This window comes from Chlorocebus sabaeus, chromosome 4 (genome assembly GCF_047675955.1).
Source record: "Chlorocebus sabaeus isolate Y175 chromosome 4, mChlSab1.0.hap1, whole genome shotgun sequence".
Lineage (NCBI taxonomy): Eukaryota > Metazoa > Chordata > Mammalia > Primates > Cercopithecidae > Chlorocebus > Chlorocebus sabaeus.
The window spans coordinates 42,487,859-42,513,475 of record NC_132907.1 but is presented as its reverse complement, the minus strand read 5'-3'; the positions used below and the strand labels follow the sequence as shown (position 1 = coordinate 42,513,475).

Here is a 25,617-nt window from a genome sequence, read left to right as displayed (position 1 = left end):
AACAAGACTAATAAAGAAGAAAAGAGAGAAGAATCAAATAGACGCAATAAAAAATGATAGAGGGGATATCACCACTGACCCCACAGAAATACAAACTACCATCAGAGAATACTATAAACACCTCTACGCGAATAAACTAGAAAATCTAGAAGAAATGGGTAATTTCCTGGACAGTTACATTCTCCCAAGACTAAACCAGGAAGAAGCTGAATACCTGAATAGACCAATAGCAGGCTCTGAAATTGAGGCAATAATTAATAGCCTACCAACCAAAAAAAGTCCAGGACCAGATGGATTCACAGCCGAATTCTACCAGAGGTACAAAGAGGAGCTGGTACCATTCCTTCTGAAACTATTCCAATCAATAGAAAAAGAGGGAATCCTTCCTAACTCATTTTATGAGACCAACATCATCCTGATACCAAAGACTGGCAGAGACACAACAAAAAAAGAGAATTTTAGACCAATATCCCTGATGAACATCGATGCAAAAATCCTCAATAAAATAGTGGCAAACTGGATCCAGCAGCACATCAAAAAGCTTATCCACCATGATCAAGTGGGCTTCATCCCTGGGATGCAAGACTGGTTCAACATATGCAAATCAATAAATGTATTCCAGCATATAAACAGAACCAAAGACAAAAACCACATGATTATCTCAATAGATGCAGAAAAGGTCTTGGAAAAAATTCAACAGCCCTTCATGCTAAGAATGCTCAATAAATTTGGTATTGCTGGAATGTATCTCAAAATAATAAAAGCTATTTATGACAAACCCATAGCCAATATCATACTGAATGGGCAAAAACTGGAAAAATTCCCTTTGAAAACTGGCACAAGACAGGGATGCCCTCTCTCACCACTCCTATTCAACATAGTGTTGAAAGTTCTGGCTAAGGCAATCAGGCAAGAGAAAGAAATAAAGGGTATTCAGTTAGGAAAAGAAGAAGTCAAATTGTCCCTGTTTGCAGATGACATGATTGTATATTTAGAAAACCCCATTATCTCAGCCCAAATCTCCTTAAGCTGATAAGAAACTTCAGCAAAGTCTCAGGATACAAAATCAATGTGCAAAAATCACAAGCATTCTTATACACCAGTAACAAACAAACAGAGAGCCAAATCGTGAATGAACTTCCATTCACAATTGCTTCAAAGAGAATGAAATACCTAGGAATCCAACTTACAAAGGATGTAAAGGACCTCTTCAAGGAGAACTACAAACCACTGCTCAGAGAAATAAAAGAGGACACAAACAAATGGAAAAACATACCATGCTTATGCATAGGAAGAATCAATATGGTGAAAATGGCCATACTTCCCAAGGTAATTATAAATTCAATGCCATCCCAATCAAGCTACCAATGATTTTCTTCACAGAATTGGAAAAAGTGCTTTAAAGTTCATATGGAACCAAAAAAGAGCCCACATTGCCAAGACAATCCTAAATCAAAAGAACAAAGCTGGAGGCATCACGCTACCTGACTTCAAACTATACTACAAGGCTACAGTAATCAAAACAGCATGGTACTGGTACCAAAACAGAGATATAGACCAATGGAACAGAACACAGTCCCCAGAAATAATACCACACATCTACAGCCATCTGATCTTTGACAAACCTGAGAAAAGCAAGAAATGGGGAAAGGATTCCCTATTTAATAAATGGTGCTGGGAAAATTGGCTAGCCATAAGTAGAAAGCTGAAACTGGATCCTTTCCTTACTCCTTATATGAAAATTAATTCAAGATGGATTAGAGACTTAAATGTTCGACCTAATGCCATAAAAACCCTAGAAGAAAACCTAGATAATACCATTCAGGACATAGGCATGGGCAAGGACTTCATGTCTAAAACACCAAAAACAACGGCAACAAAAGCCAAAATTGACAAATGGGATCTAATTAAACTAAAGAGCTTCCCCACAGCAAAGGAAACTACCATCAGAGTGAACAGGCAACCTACAGAATGGGAGAAAATTTTTGCAATCTACTCATCTGACAAAAGGCTAATATCCAGAACCTACAAAGAACTCAAACAAATTTAGAAGAAAAAAAACAAACAACCCCATCAAAAAGTGGACAAAGGATATGAACAGACACTTCTCAAAAGAAGACATTCATACAGCCAACAGACACATGAAAAAAAGCTCATCATCATTGGCCATCAGAGAAATGCAAATCAAAACCACAATGAGATACCATCTCACACCTGTTAGAATGGCAATCATTAAAAAGTCAGGAAACAACAGGTGCTGGAGAGGATGTGGAGAAATAAGAACACTTTTACACTGTTGGTGGGATTGTAAACTAGTTCAACCATTATGGAAAACAGTATGGCGATTCCTCAAGGATCTAGAACTAGAAGTACCATATGACCCAGCCATCCCATTACTGGGTATATACCCAAAGGATTATAAATCATGCTGCTATAAAGACACATGCACACGTATGTTTATTGCAGCACTATTCACAATAGCAAAGACTTGGAATCAACCCAAATGTCCATCAGTGACAGACTGGATTAAGAAAATGTGGCACATATACACCATGGAATACTATGCAGTCATAAAAATGGATGAGTTTGTGTCCTTTGTAGGGACATGGATGCAGCTGGAAAGCATCATTGTCAGCAAACTATGGCAAGAACAGAAAACCAAACACTGCATGTTCTCACTCATAAGTGGGAACTGAACAATGAGATCACTTGGACTTGGGAAGGGGAACATCACACACCGGGGCCTATCATGGGGAGGGGGTAGGGGGGAGGGATTGTATTGGGAGTTATACCTGATGTCAATGATGAGTTGATGGGTGCTGATGAGTTGATGGGTGCAGCACACCAACATGGCACAAGTATACATATGTAACAAACCTGCACGTTATGCACATGTACCCTATAACTTAAAGTATAATAGCAATTAAAAAAAAAAAAGAAAAAAAAAGTTAAAAAAAAAAAAAAGAAATTAGTCTTTACCTGTGTGTACTACAGTTTAAAAGACCATCTTTGAAAAGACAGTAAAATAGACTTCTAGTATGAAACGCTACTATCTGGAACCCTTAGTATACTGACTATTACCTCATAAAGAGTACAACCAAGCCTAATGCAACTTAATTGTTCACACAGTTTTGTAAGATGTGCTTTTTCTATAACTCTACAGGTCTTAAAAGAAATCCTCATAATATTATATAATTGTATTATGGGTTCCATAAAACATTATTACGATGTATTTTCTGGAAAAATGTTTCCTAGTGAACATGCATATCCTAGACATTTTACCTTTCTCTTAAATTATTCCATCTGATTTTACTACCTTGCTCTTGCTAGAGTTAAGAGTTTTCTGAAAATTTATTCAGTGTTAACTAATGTTACTTTTCCTGGGCCATTTTTGTTGGTATTGAGTTTTTTCTTTATGTGATCATAAAGTTATAGCTTAGAACAAGGTTATTTTGTTGCAAGAGTCTATTTAGGAGTAATATTTTTTAAGCAAGTTGAAGTCGTTCTGATAAATGTTTATCTAAATTAAAATAAAACTTAATTAACTATGATGTGACCATTTAAAGGGGGGAGATATATTAACTTTGTGGAATGTTGCCATTAAATACAAAGAACAGGAAAAAAAGAAAATCAGTGGCTGGATGAGGTAGTATAGAATTGCAAACTTACATGAGATAATAATTAGACTCAATAAGACACCTAATGGAAAAAGAATATTCATATGACATATTCATTCATTCAACAAATTTTATTAAACACATCATCTGCCAATGAATCTATGAAGATTGGGTACTTTAGCAATGTAGAACAATGTACAATAACAAATAAGACAATCCATGTGAAGGCAGTTCGTTGCTGGTGTGGTGGCTCTATCGTCAGCAAAACCCTGTGTTACTTTCGTCTTTCTGCTCCAGCACCTAGCACGCATCACTTCCATTCAAGTTCACTTCATAGTCCAACAGGGCAGTTGAAGCCTGTCTTCATCTGCTTTGTTGCCACAGCAGAATACCACAGACTGTGTAGCTTATACAACAGAAATGTATTCTCCCTCTGCTCTGGAAGCTAGAAGGTCAAAATAAGTTGCTTTCAGCTTGGTTTTTGATGAGGCTTCCCTTCCTGTCTTGTAGATGACCACCTTGTTGCTGTATCCTCACATGGCCTTGTCTCTGTGTACGTGGTGGAGAGAGACAGAGAGAAAGAGAGAGAGAGATGGGGAGAGAGAGTTAGGGAAAGAGGGAGAGACAGAGAGAGAGAGAGAGAAGGAAGGAAGGAAGGAAGGAAGGAAGGAAGGAAGGAAGGAAGGAAGGAAGGAAGGAAGGAAAGGGAGGGAGGGGAAAGAAAGAGAGAAAGAAGGAAAGAAAGAAAAAGAAAGGAAGAAAAGAAAGAAAAAAAGAAAGAAAGAAAAGAAAGAGAAAGAAAGAAAGAAAGAAAGAAAGAAAGAAAGAAAGAAAGAAAGAAAGAAAGGAAAGGAAGGAAGGAAGGAAGGAAGGAAGGAAGGAAGGAAGGAAGGAAGGAAGGAAGGAAGGAAGGAAGGAAGGAAGGAAGGAAGGAAGAAGAAGAAAAAGAAAAGAAAGGAAAAAAGGAAGGAAGGAGAGAAAGAGTGAGAAAAACGGTATCTCTTTCTTTTATTATAAGGACAACAGTCTTATCAGATTAGGGCCCCACTGGCTGTGATTTTATTTAACCTTAATTACCTCCCTGAAGGCCCTATTTCCAAATGCTGTCACTTTAGGGGTTAGGGCTGCAACATATGAATCTCAGGGGACACAATTCACTCTTGAGTGAACAGTAGCTGTTAAGTAAGAGTTCATAATTCAGAGAAGGACAAAGAAGAAAGGTATAAGAAGGATAAAAGAGAAAATAGAAGGACATAAAGGGCATTCTGAGTTGAATCAGTTCTACACAGGGGATTTCTGGAATATCCCACACAATACTTCCACTTACTTTTATGGGGCCAGTATTTAGTCATACAGCTATGCATATCTACAAGTTGTCTTCTAGTTGTGTGTACTGCTGCCTCAAATAAAGATTTTATTACTAATGAAAAAAGTGGACATTTGGAGCTAACAAGCCTTCTTAATTGCATCAAAAAATTATGCTAGGCATTGAGGATAAGAATATAAGTTCTTATCTTTAAGTACTTGAAGGACTTCCAAGTCTAATGGGAGACTAGTATATGTAAACCAGTTACCTTTAATATAAAACAATACATCCTGTGAGAGAAATGTGTAAAAGTTCTGCAGAAACAAAGGAAGAATGATTATCAATGGGGGAAGCTGGGGAGAGTGACCTTGTGGTAGCCTTTGATAGATGGTTGAGAGTTCACCAGGCTAAGAATTGAATAAAGAAATTTCCAGAAGTAGGGAAAATTTTAGCAGAAGTTCAGTTGAGAATACAAAATGTTTCAGGGAATTGCACAAATTAAAGGGTGGCCATAACTTGACATTCTGAGCCAGAGTAGTAATGAGACTGGAAAGGTCAAATGAGCCCTCATTTTAATGGGTCTAAAATGGTGCTTAAAAAGTGGGGCAGGATTTATTGGGTGATGAATTTATAGACGTGTGTGTGTGTGTGTGTGTGTGTGTGTGTGTGTGTATTTTCATATAAGAAACTTTCTGAGGAAATAAGTTATTAGATTATATTGATATCATAAGATGTTGTTTTTGTTGTTGTTATTGGTTCGGTTGTTCTAATTTTTGTCCTTTTTAAGATTCAAATCATAACTTAAAAGCAAGGAGTTGCAAGAATATATGGAATGGTGAGAAATGATTGATGTTAGAAAGCTTTCAAAAATTGCAATATATAAGGAAAATTGTCCAATGCACATTCTCATTTATCTGCGTTTATCTTTCTATATCCTGTTGAACTTTGCTGATAATTGTAGAAACTCCTTGGCATTTCTTTCTTCCATCTTTATATTTTCTTGGTATCATTAGAAATAGATGTTCAGTCCACCTCTTGCATGCTGACCAATCCTAAATTGGACGATGACCTGTTTATTTTTCATCTTCCCTGAATGCTTAATGTTCATGAACTAGAAATGGCCAGTAGAAAGTCAGTAAGTGTTACTTAATTTACTTCCCTATTTAATCTATTTCTCCCAGAGTAAGGAATTAGGAGTTCCTGGAGCAGCACATGTGTCTCTTTCTTAAAGAAAATTTCAGTTCCATGGTGAGGATTATTTGCACATCTCTGAAGAAGCAATGGTCCAACCAGACAAAATAGCACAGAGCTAGTACATAAAATAAGAAAGTGGACTGTGGACAAGTACTGACAAAATTATGGAAAGAGAAACTAGTGAAAATTCTAGCAAATCAGTATCTTTTCTGGCCAGTATATTTGTGTAAGCAAATTGAACTTTAATCAGAATGCCAATTTGATTTCCAAAATCTTTGTCTTTTTTTTTGTCTCCCCTTGGAAATTGAGTCTCCGTGATGTACACCAGAATATGAATGTGAGATGACAGCTCCCATAACAAATCACCCTTGGCCAGATTTCTGCCATTTGGTTGTTCACTTTGCCTACCTCTGAAGTTAGCACATCTCTGCCTTTTCCTACTCGTACCTTCTCAGATCTGCTGCTGGCCCATTCCTTGTTCTCAATGTGGCTGAAAGTATTAAGATTTTAGAGAATAGGAAATGGATAAAGATAATAAAGGTCATTCAATCAAGCTCTTCTATTTTGTGCCTTTTTGCTTCTCTAAGAAGCAAGAATGGCTCTGTGATTTCATTGTTGAATTAGTTAAGAAAATAGGAGACAATTTTAATACAATTAGAAAGTCTTAGAGAAGTATCCTGTTACTACATCTTCAAATGTCTAATGATAATATACTGGAAAAATTTAAAAACATTTTTATCTTGAAATACTTCAAGCAAACAAGAAAACTGTGAGGAATAATGTATCAAATAGCAGTGTGCCCTCTACACAGCTTTGCAAAATCTAAACATTTTTCTGTAATTGTTTATTTTTCACAAGAAATAACACTTTATTAGGATTTTTGAGAAAGTCCAGTAAAGACCAAACCTCTTCCTTACTTGAGGTCAGAACCAATTGGGAAATGACAAAGAATCAGACTGATGAATCAGCATGGCTGAATTAAATTCCCACTACTGAACCCCAGACGAGGCTGTCTACACTCCAGCACCAGCTGAGAGCCTGATACTGGAAGAACAAAGCAAAGCTTTTTCTTAACGTAGGCAGGCTCACTTCTAAAAGCAAATGAGAAAGAGAGGACGGGGCTGCCCATAGTGTCTCCTTCCAGACTCACCAATCAGTTAAGTGTGAAGGAAGGGCAGGTTGAGAAATAGCCCTTAACCAGTTGTTAAGTATTACAACCAGTGAAGCACTCACCCCATGGAAGGAAATGTCAGAAGTGGAAAGTCAGCATTTCTTTCTAAAAACGTGCAAAGATAAAGCTATGTTTTTATTTCCTTTTAGATCCTATTTTTTTTCCTCCCCTTCCCCCATGCAGATGTAACCTCTACCCTGAATTTTAAGATCCTTATATATAACAAATACTTAGTCACTAGTGTTGCGATTCTAAGTATCAGAATACTTCCATTTAAGGGAAACATTGGCTGCTTGTTCTTGGGGATACTGACTATAACATCTGTATTTATTTCAGTTTCAAGATACTCTTGTAGACTAATGGAAAGAATGTAAAAGATGATGCTACTAGATAGGAATAGAGTTTGGATCCAAAGGATGTTACTGCCCAACTAATGTTCTAAGTGCTGGAAGATCATCCTGGTCTTAGCAACAGCAATTATAACTAAGAAAACAAAGTTTAGAGTTATCTCAAAACAGAAAAGAAAGCATCAAAAAGTTATCTCTTTCCTCTGAAACAAAAACAAGCATTCTAGTGACCCTTGGCTTCTGAAATATTTCAACATTCCAGGCTACTGAGACTTTTCTTATTTTCTTATAAACAAACTTTAATGTCCTTTAAAATACTTTCTGATTTCTTTTCTAAGTGTTTTCAGGTGAATAACAAGTTACATTCGTTTGACTTATTTTCTCTTCATAAAATGGGTAAGTTTTTAGTTAAGCAGAGGAACCAGAAAACTTCTGAATGAAGGAAATATTTGGGAGTGAATGATATAATGGAAAATTGCTATAATAAGTAGCTGGGAAGTAGCTAAGAAGGGAGAGAAATTATACAGAATCATTTTAGTTTAAGTGGCAGTGTATGATTAGAAGCAGTATTGAGACACAGAAAAATAGCCTATTACACACCATAGGAAAATCAACAATGGCATCTCGGAATATGGAATTGCTAGTTAAAGCTACTAGGTGACTCTAGGATGGACAACTTTTTTAATAGATTCTTGGTTTTGGTTGAGGTACCCTGCAGAGTGTGCAGAGTATTTCATTTTGTTAGTTAGCTTCATGAAAACTTTAATTTATTAATGTTAATGATTGACCGTTTGTGTGTTAAACCAGAAAGTATTTAGACAATTGAATTCCATCAGAAAAGAAATGTTATGAATCTATATATTTTGCCTCCTGTTTCTGAGAAATGTGGCAACTAAAAAAAGAGAGGTGAAGGCAAACTAAATCTAACACCTCTTTCAGGCTCACAGGAAAAGAAAACATAGGTAGACCTCATTTTATGTTTTGAATATGTCCTGAAAACCTTTGTATAAAAGTTAATCTGTAAAAGTCTAGGCATGCTCCATTTTTGAAATAAGGTGGTAGATGATTTAAAATGCCAGTAATTATTTTCTAATCTAAATAATCACAACATTGAGTCAGGGTGTGGTGACTCACGCCTGTAATCCCAGCACTTTGAGAGACCGAGACAGGCAGATCACTTGAGCCCAGGAGTTCAAAACCAGTCTGGGCAACATGACGAGCACTTTTGTATTTTTCTATACAAAAAATACAAAAATTAACCAGGCATGGTGGCTTGTGCCTGTGGTCTTAGCTACTTGGGAGGTTGAGGTGGAAGAATGGCTTGAGCTGGAGAGGCTGAGGCTGCAGTGAGCCATGATTGCACCATTGCATCCAAAGCTGGGTGACTGAGTGAGACCCTGCCTCAAAACAACAACAAAGTCACAACATAATTTAGTAGATTTTTTCATATGTTGGAGTTTCATTAAGTGAAGAATTGCTGTTATATGTTATAGGTGATACCATAAGATATGTGAATGATCATATTTCTAAAAAACTTTATACTTTGACTCCTAAATTTCAATAATCTAACTAAGTACTTTGAGGTATATTTGAAAATGTTATTCTTCTTCATTCGTTTCTATTTTATTTTTATTTACATCTAAATGTGTTTTTGCTAAACAAGTTTAGCTCCAAACTCCAAATTGTACTATTAGGGAAAGGGAGAATAGCTTTTGGCTCTTCTTGTAGTATTTGAACATTAGGTAACTGGGTACTGTCTTTTGCACACTTTTAGGATGTCATTGATTCAATCTCAGGGTCAAGTCTTACCCAACTATCCTATGTACTCTGTCCATTGATGCCCTAAAAGAAATAACCTGAATAAAAAGTTGTAACTTTATTAGCAGGTTCTTTTAAATGATTTTTATTAATTTACATATAATTTCTTCTCAGTAAGATATGTGAGCTGGCAACACATTGCCAGTCCTATGGTTATTTTTGTTAGTATGCACAACAGGTAGTTTCATGGGCCAGGAAAGCAGAAATAGTATACAAGGTTAAGGAAATGATTTTCAGTTCTCTAATTTCCACTGGAATTATTAAACTTATAAATAAACAAAAGAGAAGATAACTCACTGTCCCCAGGAGAAGCAAGGAAAGTAGGTGAAGTAGTCACTGTGTCTCCTGTTTCACCCTCATGCTTGGACATATGTATGCCTTCAAAAGCTCACATCCAAGTCATCCAGAAAAATTAGCCTGTTAAATAGTATAGGAGAATCAACAATGGAATCTCTTAGTGCCTGGAATTTGCAATTGCCGGTTAAAGCTAGTGGATAAATTAAAAATAATGTGTTTTACAGTGTATACTACCTCTCTGCTTTACCGACCCTCAAAACTACCTGCTGTATATACTAACAAAAATACCTTTATAACTGGCAATATCTTACTGAGAAAAAAATTATAAGTAAATGAGTAAAATTCATGGAAAATATTCCACTAATAAAAGTACCACTTTTATTCAGATTCTTATACATGTGAAGGCTTACAATACCACATTTCTGGGTAAATACTTGAATAGGATGCCACCCTGTTTTGTTTTGAAGTGTAGTACGCCTTTCCGTATGCAGTGCTCCATGCTGTGCAGTCACAGAAATTAATGAGTTCAGCATTCAGGATGCCAGGGCAGCTGGAGAACAGAGTTCTGTGCTCATGTGGCTTACACAAACACACGAGTTGTGTTTCCCACAGTGGGATCCAGGGACCCCTGAGGTTCTGCAGCTTTTTTATTCGGTAAAACATAGATCTGAAAGATGATGCTGATGTGGTGAAGGGGGTTGGTTTCTGAAACTGTTTAAGAATTTTAGAGATCAAGAGTAGGTCTGAGAGGAGCTGGCAAAGCAAGCAATTATTTGTGGTGGGAGGATATGGGGAAAGAGCAGATGTCTGTAGATACTACAAAGGAAAATAAACACCATGAAAGAACAAACTTATGTAGAAAAATTTTAAAGGAAGATTTTTTAACAAAGGATGTTTGCGAAACACTCTAGGAGTTATTCTGGGTAGCACTTATAAAATGGGACAAATTCTTACAGCCAGAATGACCTTTATACTAAAAGTCTTTATTTTTTTCGATTTATTCCATCCTGTCCCATTTAACAAACTTGTATTAAAAAGCTACTTTGTAGCAAAAACTATACTTCCTTGCCTCCTTTCCACCAGACACAGATATACACATATACGCACACTCACTTTGAAGTTCAAATACCATTTGTAATAACTGGAGAGCCACAGGACTTTAGCACTAAAAGTCAAAACAATTAGATCGCTGTGGCAAGATGAAGTTAAAAAGCAGCTTCCCAGGATGAAACTTGGAAAATGCTTGAATACTGAGGTGTTTATTTGGATTTGCATTTCTAAACTTGTTGATGGAGGTAGGTGTCTTGCAGACATATTACATCATTTCTGATGAAAGAACTTTGATAAGATTTATTGAGCCAGATTTTCTTCTTACATTAATTGTATTGGGAAGTTCCAATTGTTTGAAGGAGACACTGAGTTGGATATATTATTTTTTACATCAAATGTGAATTTTCTGTATTTGAGATTATGATGTCATTTCCAAATGGTTGTGTTGATTCTGTGCTCATCGGACAAGGCCCTATAACTATTTGTCATATTTTAATTATCTTTGTTCCTCGTATCTTTACCACTAGAGGTCTGTGGCTCCTCCTTCTCAAGGTTATAGTGCTATAAAAATACTCATTTTAGATTTCAAACCAACTAGAATGAATGTAGTACTATAGAGTTTTTGGATTCAGTTACACTTTGAGTCAAATGTTATCTTTTACAGCAACCATATACATCAAAACTGAGATCAAACTCAACCTATTAAGAGTAATAAAACTGATTACAATTTCTGACCCATAAGACTAATATTATAAAGTTGTTATACATTAAGGAAAAGGGCTTCCAACTTTCACAAACTCTTATTACTAAAAAATTTTTCTTCCAACCCCCTGTAATGCCTCAAAATGGAATATATTTCATCTGAATTTAGGAGATTGAAAGTAAATTTGGAGTTATAGAAAATACTTAATATATCACCTTTTAGTTATAGTGAGAATATATGACGTTGGCAGTTTATACCATGTGATTGGGGTGAATTAACTCTTTCCACCAGGAGGCTTTGGCACAAGAGGTAAGAGCTACCAAGAATGTACTAGGGCTCAGGCTTGGGGAAGGGAGGGGCCTCTCCAGCTCTTCATTATAGAGCTCATACTTTCTAGATATGCTGTCTGATTCTCAGGTGGTTCAGGTCTGTGAATTCATTAGTAGGACATTAATATACTAGAAAGAGTCACCGCAGGGTCACCCTGTCTTTGTAATAGACTTGCAACCCTTAAAATAGGTTAGGGGGAGTAAATTTTCATTAGAGTGAAAGAAAGTCCAACTTGTTATTGGCTCAGATCCTAGGTGGTATCACAGATATGCATCATGTTTTGAGCAACTGAGATGAGAATCCAAGGGTTCTAACTGAATGGACTGGTGTCATCTGCACTCCTCCTCCCTGGCTAGCTCTTCCACTTGGAAGGCCTGACACCTTCATCTTAGATTTTCTTTATGTATGTCATTGCAGCCAAGTTTAGAAACAGGAAATTTGCTATGAGAATGAGTCCGAGAATCTGCTGTCTCATCCCCACTGATGTAACATACCTGTATTGTGTTTCAAGATACAGTCATCAAAATGAGGGAAAAGTCCTCTTTTGAAAGAAAAATCAACTGCCAGATGGTATATTGATTATTTGGATTCTACTTATGAAATCAGTTAGCTCATTTCTTGATCATTATCTTTTGCTAAATGCATAATTTGTATTTCTTGCAGGGGTACCTGAAAGTTATTTGTAAGCTCATTTCAAATATGATAAACTGAGGTTTATAGAGGTGAAATCACTTGCTTTTTTGCGGGGGGGCTGGGGGCATCATCTTTTTTTTTTTTTTGAGATGAAGTCTCACTCTGTTACCCAGGCTGGAGTGCATTGGCACAATCTCGGCTTACTGCAACTTCTGCCTCCCAGGTTCAAGCAATTCTCCTGCCTCAGTCTTCTGAGTAGCTGGGACTACAGGTGTGCACCCCTAAGCCCAGCTAATATTTTTGTATTTTTAGTAGAGATGGCGTTTCACCATATTGGCCAGGTTGGTCTTGAACTCCTGAGTTGAGATAATCCACCTGACTTGGCCTCCCAAAGTGCTGGAATTTCAGGTGTGAGCGACTGTGCCTGGCCTAGCACCATCTTTTTATGACTGTATTTCCAGGGCCTACCATATATTCAATTCAGAGTAAACACTTGGTTATATTTGTGGAGTAGTGGAATATATGAATGATTTAATAAATAATATAGATGAAAAGATTAGTTCATGTGTCTCCAGGGATGACTATCTTTCTTTATCACCAAGGAATTTGCCCTAAACCATTAATTCACTATAAAAACATAATTATGATTATGTCTTGTCTTAATCTTATGTCATTATTTCATTATTTATGTTAAAAATAATAAAAATAATGTTAATTCTATGATTTCTTCTATTTCTAAATAGGATAAACATATATAGGAAGCTTTGAAATAAAGCAATAGCATTTTAATACATTACCTTGTCATCATTTATTTGATATCCTCTTTCCTTGGCTTGAAATTTGCAATATTCAGAATTGCATTCATTGTTGAATATTCCCATCTGGATATTACTAGATTGGGATTCAGTCTGACCCACCTGGTCCAAAGACAGACTTTCTTTTTTAAGAAGCCAACAACTAAACAGGCTACAGTAACACTTCTTGGAACTCAAGGATGCGTACAAGAGGGTGGCTTCCTTCCATCTGTCAACAGCCTCTGTCACCTTCATTTATCCTTTTTCTGCCAGTCCTATTGTCAAATACTTCAGAGCTACAAGATGATTAAGAGTCATCAGGAGCCTTTTGAGGATTGTTGTGAGCTGGGTTATTTTTACTTTTATTTTTATTAATCAGACCAACTCAATAGCACCCTAGTTACAGAAACCCTATGATTTGGCCTCATAATATCAATGTTGAAATCTTGCCTCTGCCATTAATGCAGGCTGGCCTTTGGCAAATCACTCAACCTCTCTGAGCTTCAGTTTCCTAATATACAAAAAGAGGGGAATGTCTGCTGTCCTGCCTCACCTCCACAAATGTTTGAATAGCTCAATATCATTGAGGTTATTATTATTATTATGTTATTATATTTTAAAATGTTTGTAAGCAGAAAGTACGGTAGAGCTGTAGGTTGCTTCTCCCTCTTTCTCATTTAGTTTTCTTACATATCAAATTCCATCCTGGGGTAAAGGAATTGCTCATAATTTATTTTTATAAGAGATACCCTTCAACACCAGCAATTTCATCTTTCTCTTTTGTTCTTAACACTTACATATATCGCATATATAACCATATTTGAATGGGAGCAAGTCTTTTCATTTCTTTTCTACCTAGACCTATAAGTTGTAGCTGAAGTCCTTCAAGAAGTTAGATCTGGAGCTCTGTGGCCAGGATTTCTCTCCTTACCCAGCCTTTCCACTCATTCCCCAAATCCGTTCCAGCCCAGTGCTATTGTAGAAAAGTCTCCTCCCCAAATTTGCCTCTCAGGAGATGCAGTTATGCGGACTAATATGTGGCTGTCTTCTAAGCTCATCCTCATATCACTTTGCATAGCCCTTTCTAGTTTTAGGCCTAAGATGTAAAAATTGAATTAATATGAATATTGGTTACTACTTTGGACTTGGAAGCCTGTGGAAATGTGGGCACATTTCTCTGCCTTCCCAAGCTTTCTTCTCCTTATTTTCAGAATGATGATAATAATGGTATTTAATTATAGAGTTGCTGGCAAATTAAATGAGAGTAACACCTGGTCAGTACACAATATAGTTATTATTTGCTAGGGGAAAAAATACTGGTTTTCAATTGCTGGTACATGTGAAATCAGAATTTACTTTTGATATCTGTCTTATCTATGTTTATTTCCCATTATCTTTTGTATTTTTTCTATGTTGTCTCTGAAACCACCTCTGTGTTTTGCTTTTTTGGGGGTGGAAACAGAGGCTCGGTTGTGAATAAGTACAATTTTTCTTTACTTCTGGTACATAAAGTTCCGAATAGTATAGTATAACAAAATGCACATTGAACTAAAAGTTATGAAAGGCTACTTTTACTGTTTACTCACTCCTTTAAATCAAAAGAACTAGATGTAAACTATTTTGTTTATGTTATCTCCTGTTCTTCAGGCTCTTTGGTGCCTCAGAAAACATAAAAGAGTCTAATTTACAATCATTTTGGGCAAATTGCCTGTAGAACTCTAAGGACAGGAAATGAAAAAAGAAGTACAGCACACACCCCCGGGCATTCCACACAACATGTAGAATAAATAAACAGGCCCAAAAAGGAAACCAAAACTGCTTGGTCTTACGTTGAGGAGGGGTACCACAAATGGCTTTTGGAGAAAATGTACTAAAGATGATGACATGCTAGAAAAATCCTTCAAGGGGGTGAAATTGACCCTGATTAAAGAGGATCCTTTTCCCCTTTTCTCTACATCATAGTGAGTATTTTTTATTTAGGTTATCTGTATTGACATTATGAAAAAGAGATACCACGTTACAGAGCTGTGCTTCTCAAACCTTAGGGAGGCCGAGACGGGCGGATCACGAGGTCAGGAGATCGAGACCATCCTGGCTAACACGGTGAAACCCCGTCTCTACTAAAAATACAAAAAACTAGCCGGGCGAGGTGGCGGGCGCCTGTAGTCCCAGCTACTCGGGAGGCTGAGGCAGGAGAATGGCGTAAAACCCGGGAGGCGGAGCTTGCAGTGAGCTGAGATCCGGCCACTGCAGTCCAGCCCGGGATACAGAGCAAGACTCCGTCTCAAAAAAAAAAAAAAAAAAAAAAAAAAATTGGCATGATTGCCCTGGGGATCTCGTGGAAGCATAGGTAGTGATTCGGGGAATCTGCATAGGGCCTGAGGTTCTGCATTATTCACAAGCTCCCAGGTGATGCAGATTCTGCTGGTTTATGAGCCATGGTTGGTTTTCAGTCATCTTCTTCAACAAAATAATTGGTGGTGTTGTTCTGTGCTTCATCTGTTCAAGAGTGGTTTTCAACTGGGGACAATTTTGGCCTCATGGGAATTTGGCTGTGTCTGGAGATTTTTGATTATGACAATTCATGAAGCACTATTGGCTTCATGTGGGTAGGGGCCAAGGATGCTGCTAAACACTCCATAGTATACAGGATAGCCCCGATAACAAGAATTTTATGACCCATACCTGAATAGTACCGAAGTTGAGAAACCCTCCTACGGAAGTATTATTTTATGCATTTCTTGTATCAAAAAATACTTTGTTGAAATTGTTCAAAAAATAGATACACAAAACCTATGAGCAAAGAGTAGAAGCATCTGCTACAGCCATGCATCACCTAGTGATGGAGATGTGTTCTGCAAACTGTGTCCTCAGGTGATTTCATCATTGTGCGAATATCATATATTTACACAAATCTAGATTTTAGAGCTACACATCTAGGCGGTATATCACCTAAGTTTTCTAGGCTACAGACCTCTACAGGTGGTGACTATACTGTATACTGTAGGCCACGGAAACACAATGGTGGCCGGGTGCAGTGACTCACACCTGTAATCCTATCACTTCGGGAGGCCAAGGCAGGTAGATCACTTGAGGCCAGCAGTTTGAGATCAGCCTGGCCAACATGGCAAAACTCAGTCTCTTCTAAAAATATTTAAAAATTAGCCAAACATGGTGGCAGGCACCTGTAATCCCAGCTACTTGGGGGGCTGAGGCATGAGAATAGCTTGAAGCCGGGAGACGAGGTTGCGGTGAACAGAGATTGCACCACTGCACTCCAGCCTGTGCAACAGAGTGAGACTCAGCCTTAAAAAAGAAAAAAAAAAAAAAAAAAGTAAAATATTAGTGTGTCTAAACATATCTGAACATAGAAAAGTACAGGTACACTAAAGCTATTGTATTATAATCTTATGACACCACCATTGTACATGCAGTTTGTCATTAACTGAAACATTATTATGCAGTGCATGACTATTTAGTTTAGAGAGTAAGCAGCATTTAAAACTGTCTTCAAATATATGAAAGACTATTATGCAGAAGATGGTAACCAGCTGTTCTCTATCATCCTTGAAGAATGAACAGGAAATGTACATAAAAGGACCCATGCAATTCACCCGTTCTTTTTCTGTTTCCTTCATGCCAGTTAGACAAATCTCTTCATGATCTTGCAACCATATTTGTCCTGGCCTGTGTCTTAATACTTGCAGAGACCCTCTCAAATCCTGGGTACACATTTTCTTTTCACTGCCAAATCTCATCTCTTTCTCTCTTTAAAAATCTTAGTTGAAAATTTCTATCTCCATAAAATCTTCTTTAACTAAGATGAAATAGTTGCCAGTTCATCTTTAACTAGAGGTGGCATACTTCTTCCTTCAACGTGTTATCTGTCAGTCTGAAAATATGTTACTGCCCATCTGTGTACAAGGAGTTGTGCGAGATTTTGATAAAGGATTAAAAAAAGGTAAGTAAGAGAGTCATTGATTTTTAGGAATTTTCCAATCTGGGGGGGGGTAAATCTCACACATAACTATATAGTATTCAATAATTATCTCCATGAGAGCTTTCTTAAAAAATAAGAAAGGAGGTTTTAGAAGTTTAAAGATTACTTCTAGGTAGGGAGGTCAAGAAAGACTTTACAGATAGATACACAGGTGTATCTTTTTTTGTTTCTTTGATGAATTTATTCTTCAAGGAAAAAGCAGTTACTATTGTTGCCAAAATTTAAAGATTATAAATTTAGAGTAGTGTGGACTTAAAGTACATTTATGAAAAAAGTTCATAGTGAGCAAGGGTTAAAATATTAGAGTGATTTAATCCACTCACAATTTATAAGACTAGAAAAGATAATTTTTCAGAATCTATGTGGCTATATGGTGGTTTTAACAAAGGAGACTGAATTTAGCCACCTCTGAATGTACCTGATGACGCTCTATAATTTTATAAGACAGTGTTCTTTGGAAATAATTTTGTTTGTTTGTTTGTTTGTTTGTTTTGTCTGTTTGAGACGGTCTTTCTCTGTTGCCCAGGTTGGAGTGCAGTGGGACAATCTTGGCTCACTGCAACCTCCGTCTCCCAGGTTCAAGCAGTGCACCTGCCTCAGCCTCCCAATTAGCTGGGACTACAGGTGTACGCCACCACACTTAGCTAATTTTTGTGTATTTTTAGTAGAGACAGAATTTCATCCTGTTGGCCAGGCTAGCTTCAAACTCCTGACCTCAGGTGATCCACCCACCTCTCAAAGTGCTGGGATTACAGGCATGAGCCATTGTGGCCCCCTGGAAAGAATTCTTAGTTACATCTAAGAGAAGAATATTTTGGAACTTCATAAGTATACTTTAAAAACCAAAACCAAAGCAGGAATTTGGCACCATCCATTTGAGGTGGTGATTCTAGAACTTCTTTAAGGGACAGTCTCACTTACTAAGAGTTTCCACAACCTGTACTGTGAGAAAATTAAAAAGAATTAACCCTCATCAAATATGTAGTATGTGCCAGGCATTGGGTAGACCCTTTAGATATATCATGTGATTTAATCTGGATAACAACTGGTGAATTTATCAACACCAATATTATAAGGAAGCTTCAGAGAATTAGTATAAGTTTCCATCCAACACTTGATTAAGGAAGGGAAACACAGCAAATCTCAGGCCTGCATGGGAAGCCATCTCTGGGTGGAGAGCATCAGCTTGCCTTTTTCTTTGGAAGCAACAAGGAGAACAACTATTTTTATAAAGCTTTACATGGTGATATGTGCATTCTCTATAGTTGAAATGGGAAAATGAGCTGTTCAGAGTTCACTGATGGCCATGGTTTTCTGCAGGGCTCACTGCTGGAAAACTATCTGCAACTGTATTAGTCATATAAGAATCTGAGTTTCTGCCTGCTCTTTTCCACACATTCTGAAATCCTTAGCTCTAGGAATGGTACAGATATTAAATTAGTATGGAATTTTTTTGAATGTTAGTATTTGTGTTCTTTAAAGTCATTATGTTGATTTACAGTTAGTAACACAGTTAAGAATGGGGACCTTCCTTGAGTTTTCATTCTTTGAGTTTCTTTTTTTTTTTTTTTTTTAATAGAAACAGCTTTTGATGGTAACCTCAACAATGCCTTCCATAACTCAAAACATGATGGAATCTTAGTTAACTTTATGTAACTGAATTTTGTTTTTCTCCTAAAGTTGTTCTACGCTGCTGCGTATCATTCAATGTTGATGTGAAAAATTCAATGACTTTCAGCGGCCCAGTGGAAGACATGTTTGGATATACCGTTCAACAATATGAAAATGAAGAAGGAAAATGGTAAGCCCATGGGTTTTGTTGTTGTTTACTTATTTTACAAGGTAATGGGAAATGTTATTTGATTACAGTTTCTTTTATGAACGAAACTTTAACAGAATGAATTATTTATGGTGGAAAATGCAATCTAGTCATTTGGCAATGGAAACTAACTTAAAGTAAAAAAAAAAAAAAAAAAAAAAAAAAAAAAATCCTTGGCAATATTAGAGGAAGGGATTAGTGATTTTTGTTGATGCCTGGATTGACCTCAAGGAAGTTCTGTATCCAAAAAAGCTATTGTTCCATAATTATGTTCTTTTGGCAAGAATTCTTTAATTGTTCTCATTTCAGAGTAGCTTAAATGCACCTGTTTGAAATCCAGTAGGAAGGATTTGGAGGCAAATGAGGTGGTGCTCTGAAAGGGTTAATATCACTTCCGTGAGTTTGGGCTTTACTGATTTATTGAGCTTGGTCTAATGTTTATAATGAACTTTATAGGGTTTCTTGTATCTACCTTCAAACCCTTTAATATTGGTTAAGTTCATTGTAGATATTATTGTTATTATTATTATTTTCAGATGGAGTCTTGCTCTGTCACCCAGGCTGGAGTACAGTGGTGTGATCTCAGCTTACTGCAACCTCTGCCTCCTGGGTTCAGGTGATTCTCCTGCCTCAGCCTCCTAGTAACTGGTATTACAGGCATGTGCCACCATGCCCTGCTAATTTTTGTATTTCTAGTAAAGATGGGGTTTCACTACATTGGTCAGGCTGGTCTTGAATTTTTGACCTCGTGATCCACCTGCCTCAGCCTCCCAAAGTGCTGGGATTACAGGCGTGAGTCACAGCTCCTGGCCATAGATATGATTTTTAAAGTATAACTAACTTGTTGAAAATTATATAAACTGAATATTAGAGCTCTTTTGCTTAATATTTAATAGAATTTTTAGTAAATGCAATTTTTGTTTAATTGGACATTATAGAAAAAAAGAGCAATAGCTAGTTAAACTTTAGTTTAATAATTTAAACTAAACAAGCCTATATTTTTAGTAGCTATAATAATAAGCAAAAACAGATTATATCTACTTGGATAACAAGGATCTATGAATCACTATAATTATTTCATTAATAAAAATATGTGGATTTTCTGCATTTTATCTTTTAGACTTGGTTAATTTGATAACAATTCCCTAAAGACTATAAAAAGTAATGAGTTCTTACATTTTTTAAGTACATTATTTTATGCTAGGTATAAAGTAGAATTTGTTGAGATACTTCACTCTTTTATTCTCCTTACATATATCTCAGATAACAAACCTAATGCTAGACGCTAAGTTTTTAAGTTCTCTTTCCCTCCCTCCTATACTCTCCACCCATCCCATCCCCCAGTTTTTAAGGTTAAATGAGTACAGCTGTCCCTCTAGACACCAACTTTATTCTTTTAGGAATTATACCTTCAATTCAGGTACCTCTGGGAGAGTAATGGTGAGTAGACCAACTGGCCAGACTTTGTGCATAAGCTATAATAAACAGAAATGCAGTTCATGTTATTCTTCAAAACCTTAACTTTACATAAACACATAAAAGTTAATTTTCACTAATTACTAATAGTTACACAAATTTTAAAGAGGAATATAGTAAACAGCAAGCTTTAAGACTTAAACCACCTACTTAAAATGAAGTGTCCCTTTAAAGGATGGTTAAATATTGCTAAAATATTTTATGAAATTCTCATTTTCAGTTTCTGATATGAGAAAAACCTATATGTTTTCTTTCTCATCTAGTCCTGTCTTTGTGATTTTAGAAAAATCTGATGTCAGAAGTCCTTAATTATATGAATGAACCTTAGTAGAGTGAAAAGGGGTTCATATTTCTTTTTAGAAGCCTTAGTGCCCCTATTTGATCTCTTCAGTCACTGTTTCTCATTATAAGAACCTATCCTATTGTGAGATTTCCACCCTCTAAATTCTACCGTCCCTCCTTTCAAGGCACCAGAAGTCAAAGCAGTGGAAAATTGAGAAACCAGGCCTGAATGAAGCCTTGATGTAATAAGGAATGTCCTTGCTAAGGCTATTCTATCTTTGTAGAAGGTTAAGGTATGGATGAGGAAAAAGGAAGACAGCCAACACTGGGAAAGGAACAAAAGAGTGCATACATTGGATAGTAAGAGTAAGGCTGCAAGAAGGATGTTGCTAATGGTCTGTCTGAATGAATCTAGACTGGACTGAACCATCAGAATTCTACATGCATTTGTGAAGTAATGTTAATAAGACATGAGGGACTATGCCTTATATCTTGACTTACCCATAAAACTGAGTTCAATGGTCTCTGAAAATGTTTGTTGGTGGGTTAAGGTTTTTTTATTTAGCCATAGCATAAATGTGGGTCAGTCAATCAACACGTATTTATGTAATACATTTTATGTGTCTGGCATTATGCTAAATTCCATGGGAAATGTTTACATATAAAGCAAATATAAAAGCTTTCACCTAATCAACAACATACATGAAATGCTTAGGAATAGAGAATAGTGCCAACAACCAGTGCAGAAAAGACTATAAATTCAACGGGAATTCAAAACATGAGGAGATGATTCTTGGTTCTTGACTTAAATCTTGAAAGATGACTTAACTTTCAATATGAGAAGAAAAATGTCACTCCAAGCTTGGGAAGCCACAAGAGCAAGGGCCCAGACTTGAGAATAAGTGAGTGTGTTGGTAAGTAAACAGGCCTCATATTGAGATGAAAGAAGAGGAAAGGATGGTGGCAGATCTTGAAAGACAAACACAGGAGCTTGGACCTAATATGAGGACATTGAGAAGCCATCATAAGTTGCCATTTTATGAAACTTCATTTGGGAAGTTACATATAAATTGAATTGGATAATGGGGTGCCTGAATACTAGGAAATATATAGACACTCAAGAACTATAATCTGCTACTTAAAGGATGAGCCTTCAGGCTGTATTAGGGGCAACTGGAAAAAAAAAGAAAGATGTATTCAAGACAAATCAAGATGAATCAGTAAGTCTTGGTGGAAGTTTGGAAATGGTCAGTGAAGGTGTAGGAGAGGTCAGATAGATTCCAAAATTTCTGTGCTCGCTCATTGGGAAGTGGGTTGTCATTGACAGAGAAAGGGAAATCAACTTATCAGGAAGTCGATAAGTCTGCTTTTAAATAGCTTGAGTTCAAGGTGATTTCTAGATAGTGGGAAACCTCAAACTGGAATGTAGGTAAGAGGGAGAAGTTAATGTGTTAGTGGAAATGCCTAGAAAACAAAGACTGATTTTGCAGCCCACTTGTAACCCTGGCCACTACCCCACATCTAGCATGAGGCCTTATACATAATATGCACTCAATCATTATTTGTTGGCTGAACAACTAAATCTAGTTTGACACTTTGTTATCATCAATTAAAAAAAAAAAAAAAAAAGCTCCTTAAAAAATAAAGTTAAATGTGGCTCTCCTAGGGAAATGAAACTACTTAGGACCAGAGCTGTAATAGATTTCATCTCTACACTCCGCCTTGCGCCTTTTTCTTCATTAGAACTATATTTAAAAGTAAATGTTGTTAAAACCTATTTTTGTGGTAGGTATCAGACTTTACATATTAATATGTGTGCGTTTGTAAGCATTTGAATGTCAATGATATCAGAAACCTAAATCTCACACTGACATTTATTATTTACAATGATTTTATGGAAAAGTTGTGAAAAATCAGAGCAACCAATAAGATGTGGGCAATTGAATTTAAAAGTAAGCAAATTACAAATACCTAAATTTCCAAACTTTTAAAGATGGCATGGTAGCAGCATATTGTTCTAAAGAGATCTGGGATCTGGTAGTGCAAAATAAATGTAGAAACATGTTTGGATGTTCTGTAAGTGCCTATAAAATCAGATAGATTGCAGACTTACTTCAAGAAATGCACCACAGAATAATCAACATATTTGGAGGAACATGGATTTTGTTATTTAATTATCTCTAGAGGTAGGCACCTTCATAAGTCATATTTACTGCTCACGCTTTTGAATTTCATAACCTCAGATTTAAAAAAAAAAATCATTCTGACCCATCTTACATTGTGGCTATAGTACACCTATAGAAGGAGCACTTGTTGGCCCATGACAAGTACAGTCTGTGTATTTGAAAACATAGCTTTAATTCTTACGAAAGAAATATAAATTAACAGAAAAGGTAGCCTTATGTCCTCTTTGCTGTTCAGAAGTTTGCTGTGAAGTCTAATTTTTATCTTTGGCTCAGAAGCCACATGCTTTCTCAGTAGCAGAACACATCATACATCTGATTAAGATCAGCCGTTGTTCATTATGTTTAGCATGAGCTGGAGCATCCAAGTAATTGTAATGTGGTTCAGAAGAATTCAGAAAGAACATAATTGCCTTCATAATTTCGCTTTGAGGAAAAGAAATTCAAACATGCTCAGCACAGCACAAGCCTTCCAGATTTCCAGATTTAGTGGTAAACATCAGCATGGCCAAGTCTCAGCTGAATGGGAAAATGTGAGATGTCTGTTTGGGGCTTTCCACTCTAATCTGTTGCTGCTTTGCTTCATTCCTTCCAGCATGTATGCCTACCCTTTTAATTGCCTTTCAAGCAACCTTTCTTGGGGGCTTCAGTGACTTCACTGGACCTGTCTGAACGCGAAGTAGATTTTCAGGATCCATCCTTGCCAACCTTCAACCCAATGTTTATCTTGACCTCATGCCTTTTCCCTAGAGGACACTACTTTATGCCAGGTCAGGGTACCAATGGGCTCATGTAATTGATGCCCTATTCCCAATATGTCTGTACTGTAAAAGAAAAGAAGAATCCCAGCTGATAGGGAACTATTCCAGACTGGGGAGGAGAGACATTTTAAGGGTTTACACAATTTTCTGTTACAGATTTAAATATGCTTATTTTACATTGCTTCTATGCCTTTTGAGGTTGAAATTTCCTCATTGCCAAACGTGTCATTTCTTGGGCTCCCTTCTTTTCCACCCCTCCACCTTTTATGAGCAAATCACCGCAGTTGATGGGGTCACCGTGTAAGTTTCATTCTCTCAGACGAAAAAATGCTTATTCCATTTATTTAAAAAGAAATAGGTGAGCAGAAGTTGCTTGGCATTCTGAGAGTGACTTTGGCTTGATCTATGTATTAGACATCAAGGTAAAGTTAGGTGGAAAGGATGTTAATGAAATAATGTAAATATAAGACGCTCTTCTCCAAGAAACTATGTTTTACAGGGAATAAAACATAAATATGAAACAGAGACATCAGACACCAGCTACTCTTCAAATAAATATAATAATGGGCATAATAACAAGATGACTATTGTGAATAGCAAGTATTTCTGCTTACTAAATATTATTATAATTGTAGTTTTTTCATGGAGAAATATGTTTCTCTCACTTTGATGATCCTTGAGTTGATCAGATGTTTCTCCAGAAATCAGTAATGATATCCATAACATGTTTTGATTCTGTTTTCTTTTTTTTTTTTTTTTTTTTTTTTTTTTTTGAGACGGAGTCTCGCTCAGTCGCCCAGGCTGGAGTGCAGTGGCGCGATCTCGGCTCACTGCAAGCTCCGCCTCCTGGGTTCACGCCATTCTCCTGCCTCAGCCTCCCAGGTAGCTGGGACTATAGGCGCCCGCCACCTCGCCCGGCTAATTTTTTGCATTTTTAGTAGAGACGGGGTTTCACCGTGTTAGCCAGGATGGTCTCGATCTCCTGACCTCGTGATCCGCCCGCCTCGGCCTCCCAAAGTGCTGGGATTACATTGATTCTGTTAATCTACATACAGGTCATTGCAAAAATGCCATATAAAAAGCAAGATCTAATAGAAATAAAATGTAATAAGTTAAAACTAACTTGCATTAAATTTTAGAATAATGATACTCATAGTTTATAAAACAATGTGCCTGGGCCTTCACATTGACCCTGTGGGTTTGGGTGGATATCATTGTTATTATCTGTATTTTCTAGACAGGAAACTGAGACAGAGAATGAATGTTCAAAGGTTTAATATAGCAAGTATGTCACGGGGTCAGGATATGGAACACCAGCCTTCTGACTTTTCAGTCAATTGTCTACTTCTAGCAATAAGGATTCTCTAGCTCTTTGACCTGGAGAAATGCCTTTGGTGTCACTCAAAGGCATGTATAGCATCCCACTTATGCAGAATATATATCCTCTAAAATGGAAAAAAAAGATTTTGCAATCCAGATCTCTTGGCTGGTCACATAAGTGTAAATTCCCTGGTCTGCCTTATTCAGATTCTTAAGTTCTTGACACAGTCGTTAATTCATTCATTCAATAGATATTTATTGAATACCTATTTTTTGCTTGGTACTAGTATAGGCACTAAGGATGTGTTAGTGAACAAAATAGAGAAACAAATCCCTACTATTGTGGAGCTTATATTCTTTTAGGGAGTAGAGAACAGAAAATGAATAAGGAAGTTAATAAACAGGTAGTTTACATCAAGTGCCAGAATAGGATCAGTGTTGTGAGAAAAAACTGAGCAAGATAATAGATTGAGAATGCTGGAGATTCCTGAAATTCTATAAACACTATGCTGATAC

The 25,617-nt window shown here is 36.7% G+C and overlaps 1 protein-coding gene across 1 annotated transcript in view; it reads left to right on the top strand.

The window, feature by feature from the left end:
• ITGA1 (integrin subunit alpha 1) overlaps positions 1–25,617 on the top strand; it is a 173,541-nt gene that overhangs the window by 47,771 nt on the left and 100,153 nt on the right. The window contains exon 2 of the mRNA XM_007972149.3: positions 18,941–19,061. Coding sequence (XP_007970340.3) covers positions 18,941–19,061 — 121 coding nt within the window. The remainder of the gene's footprint in view (positions 1–18,940; positions 19,062–25,617) is intronic.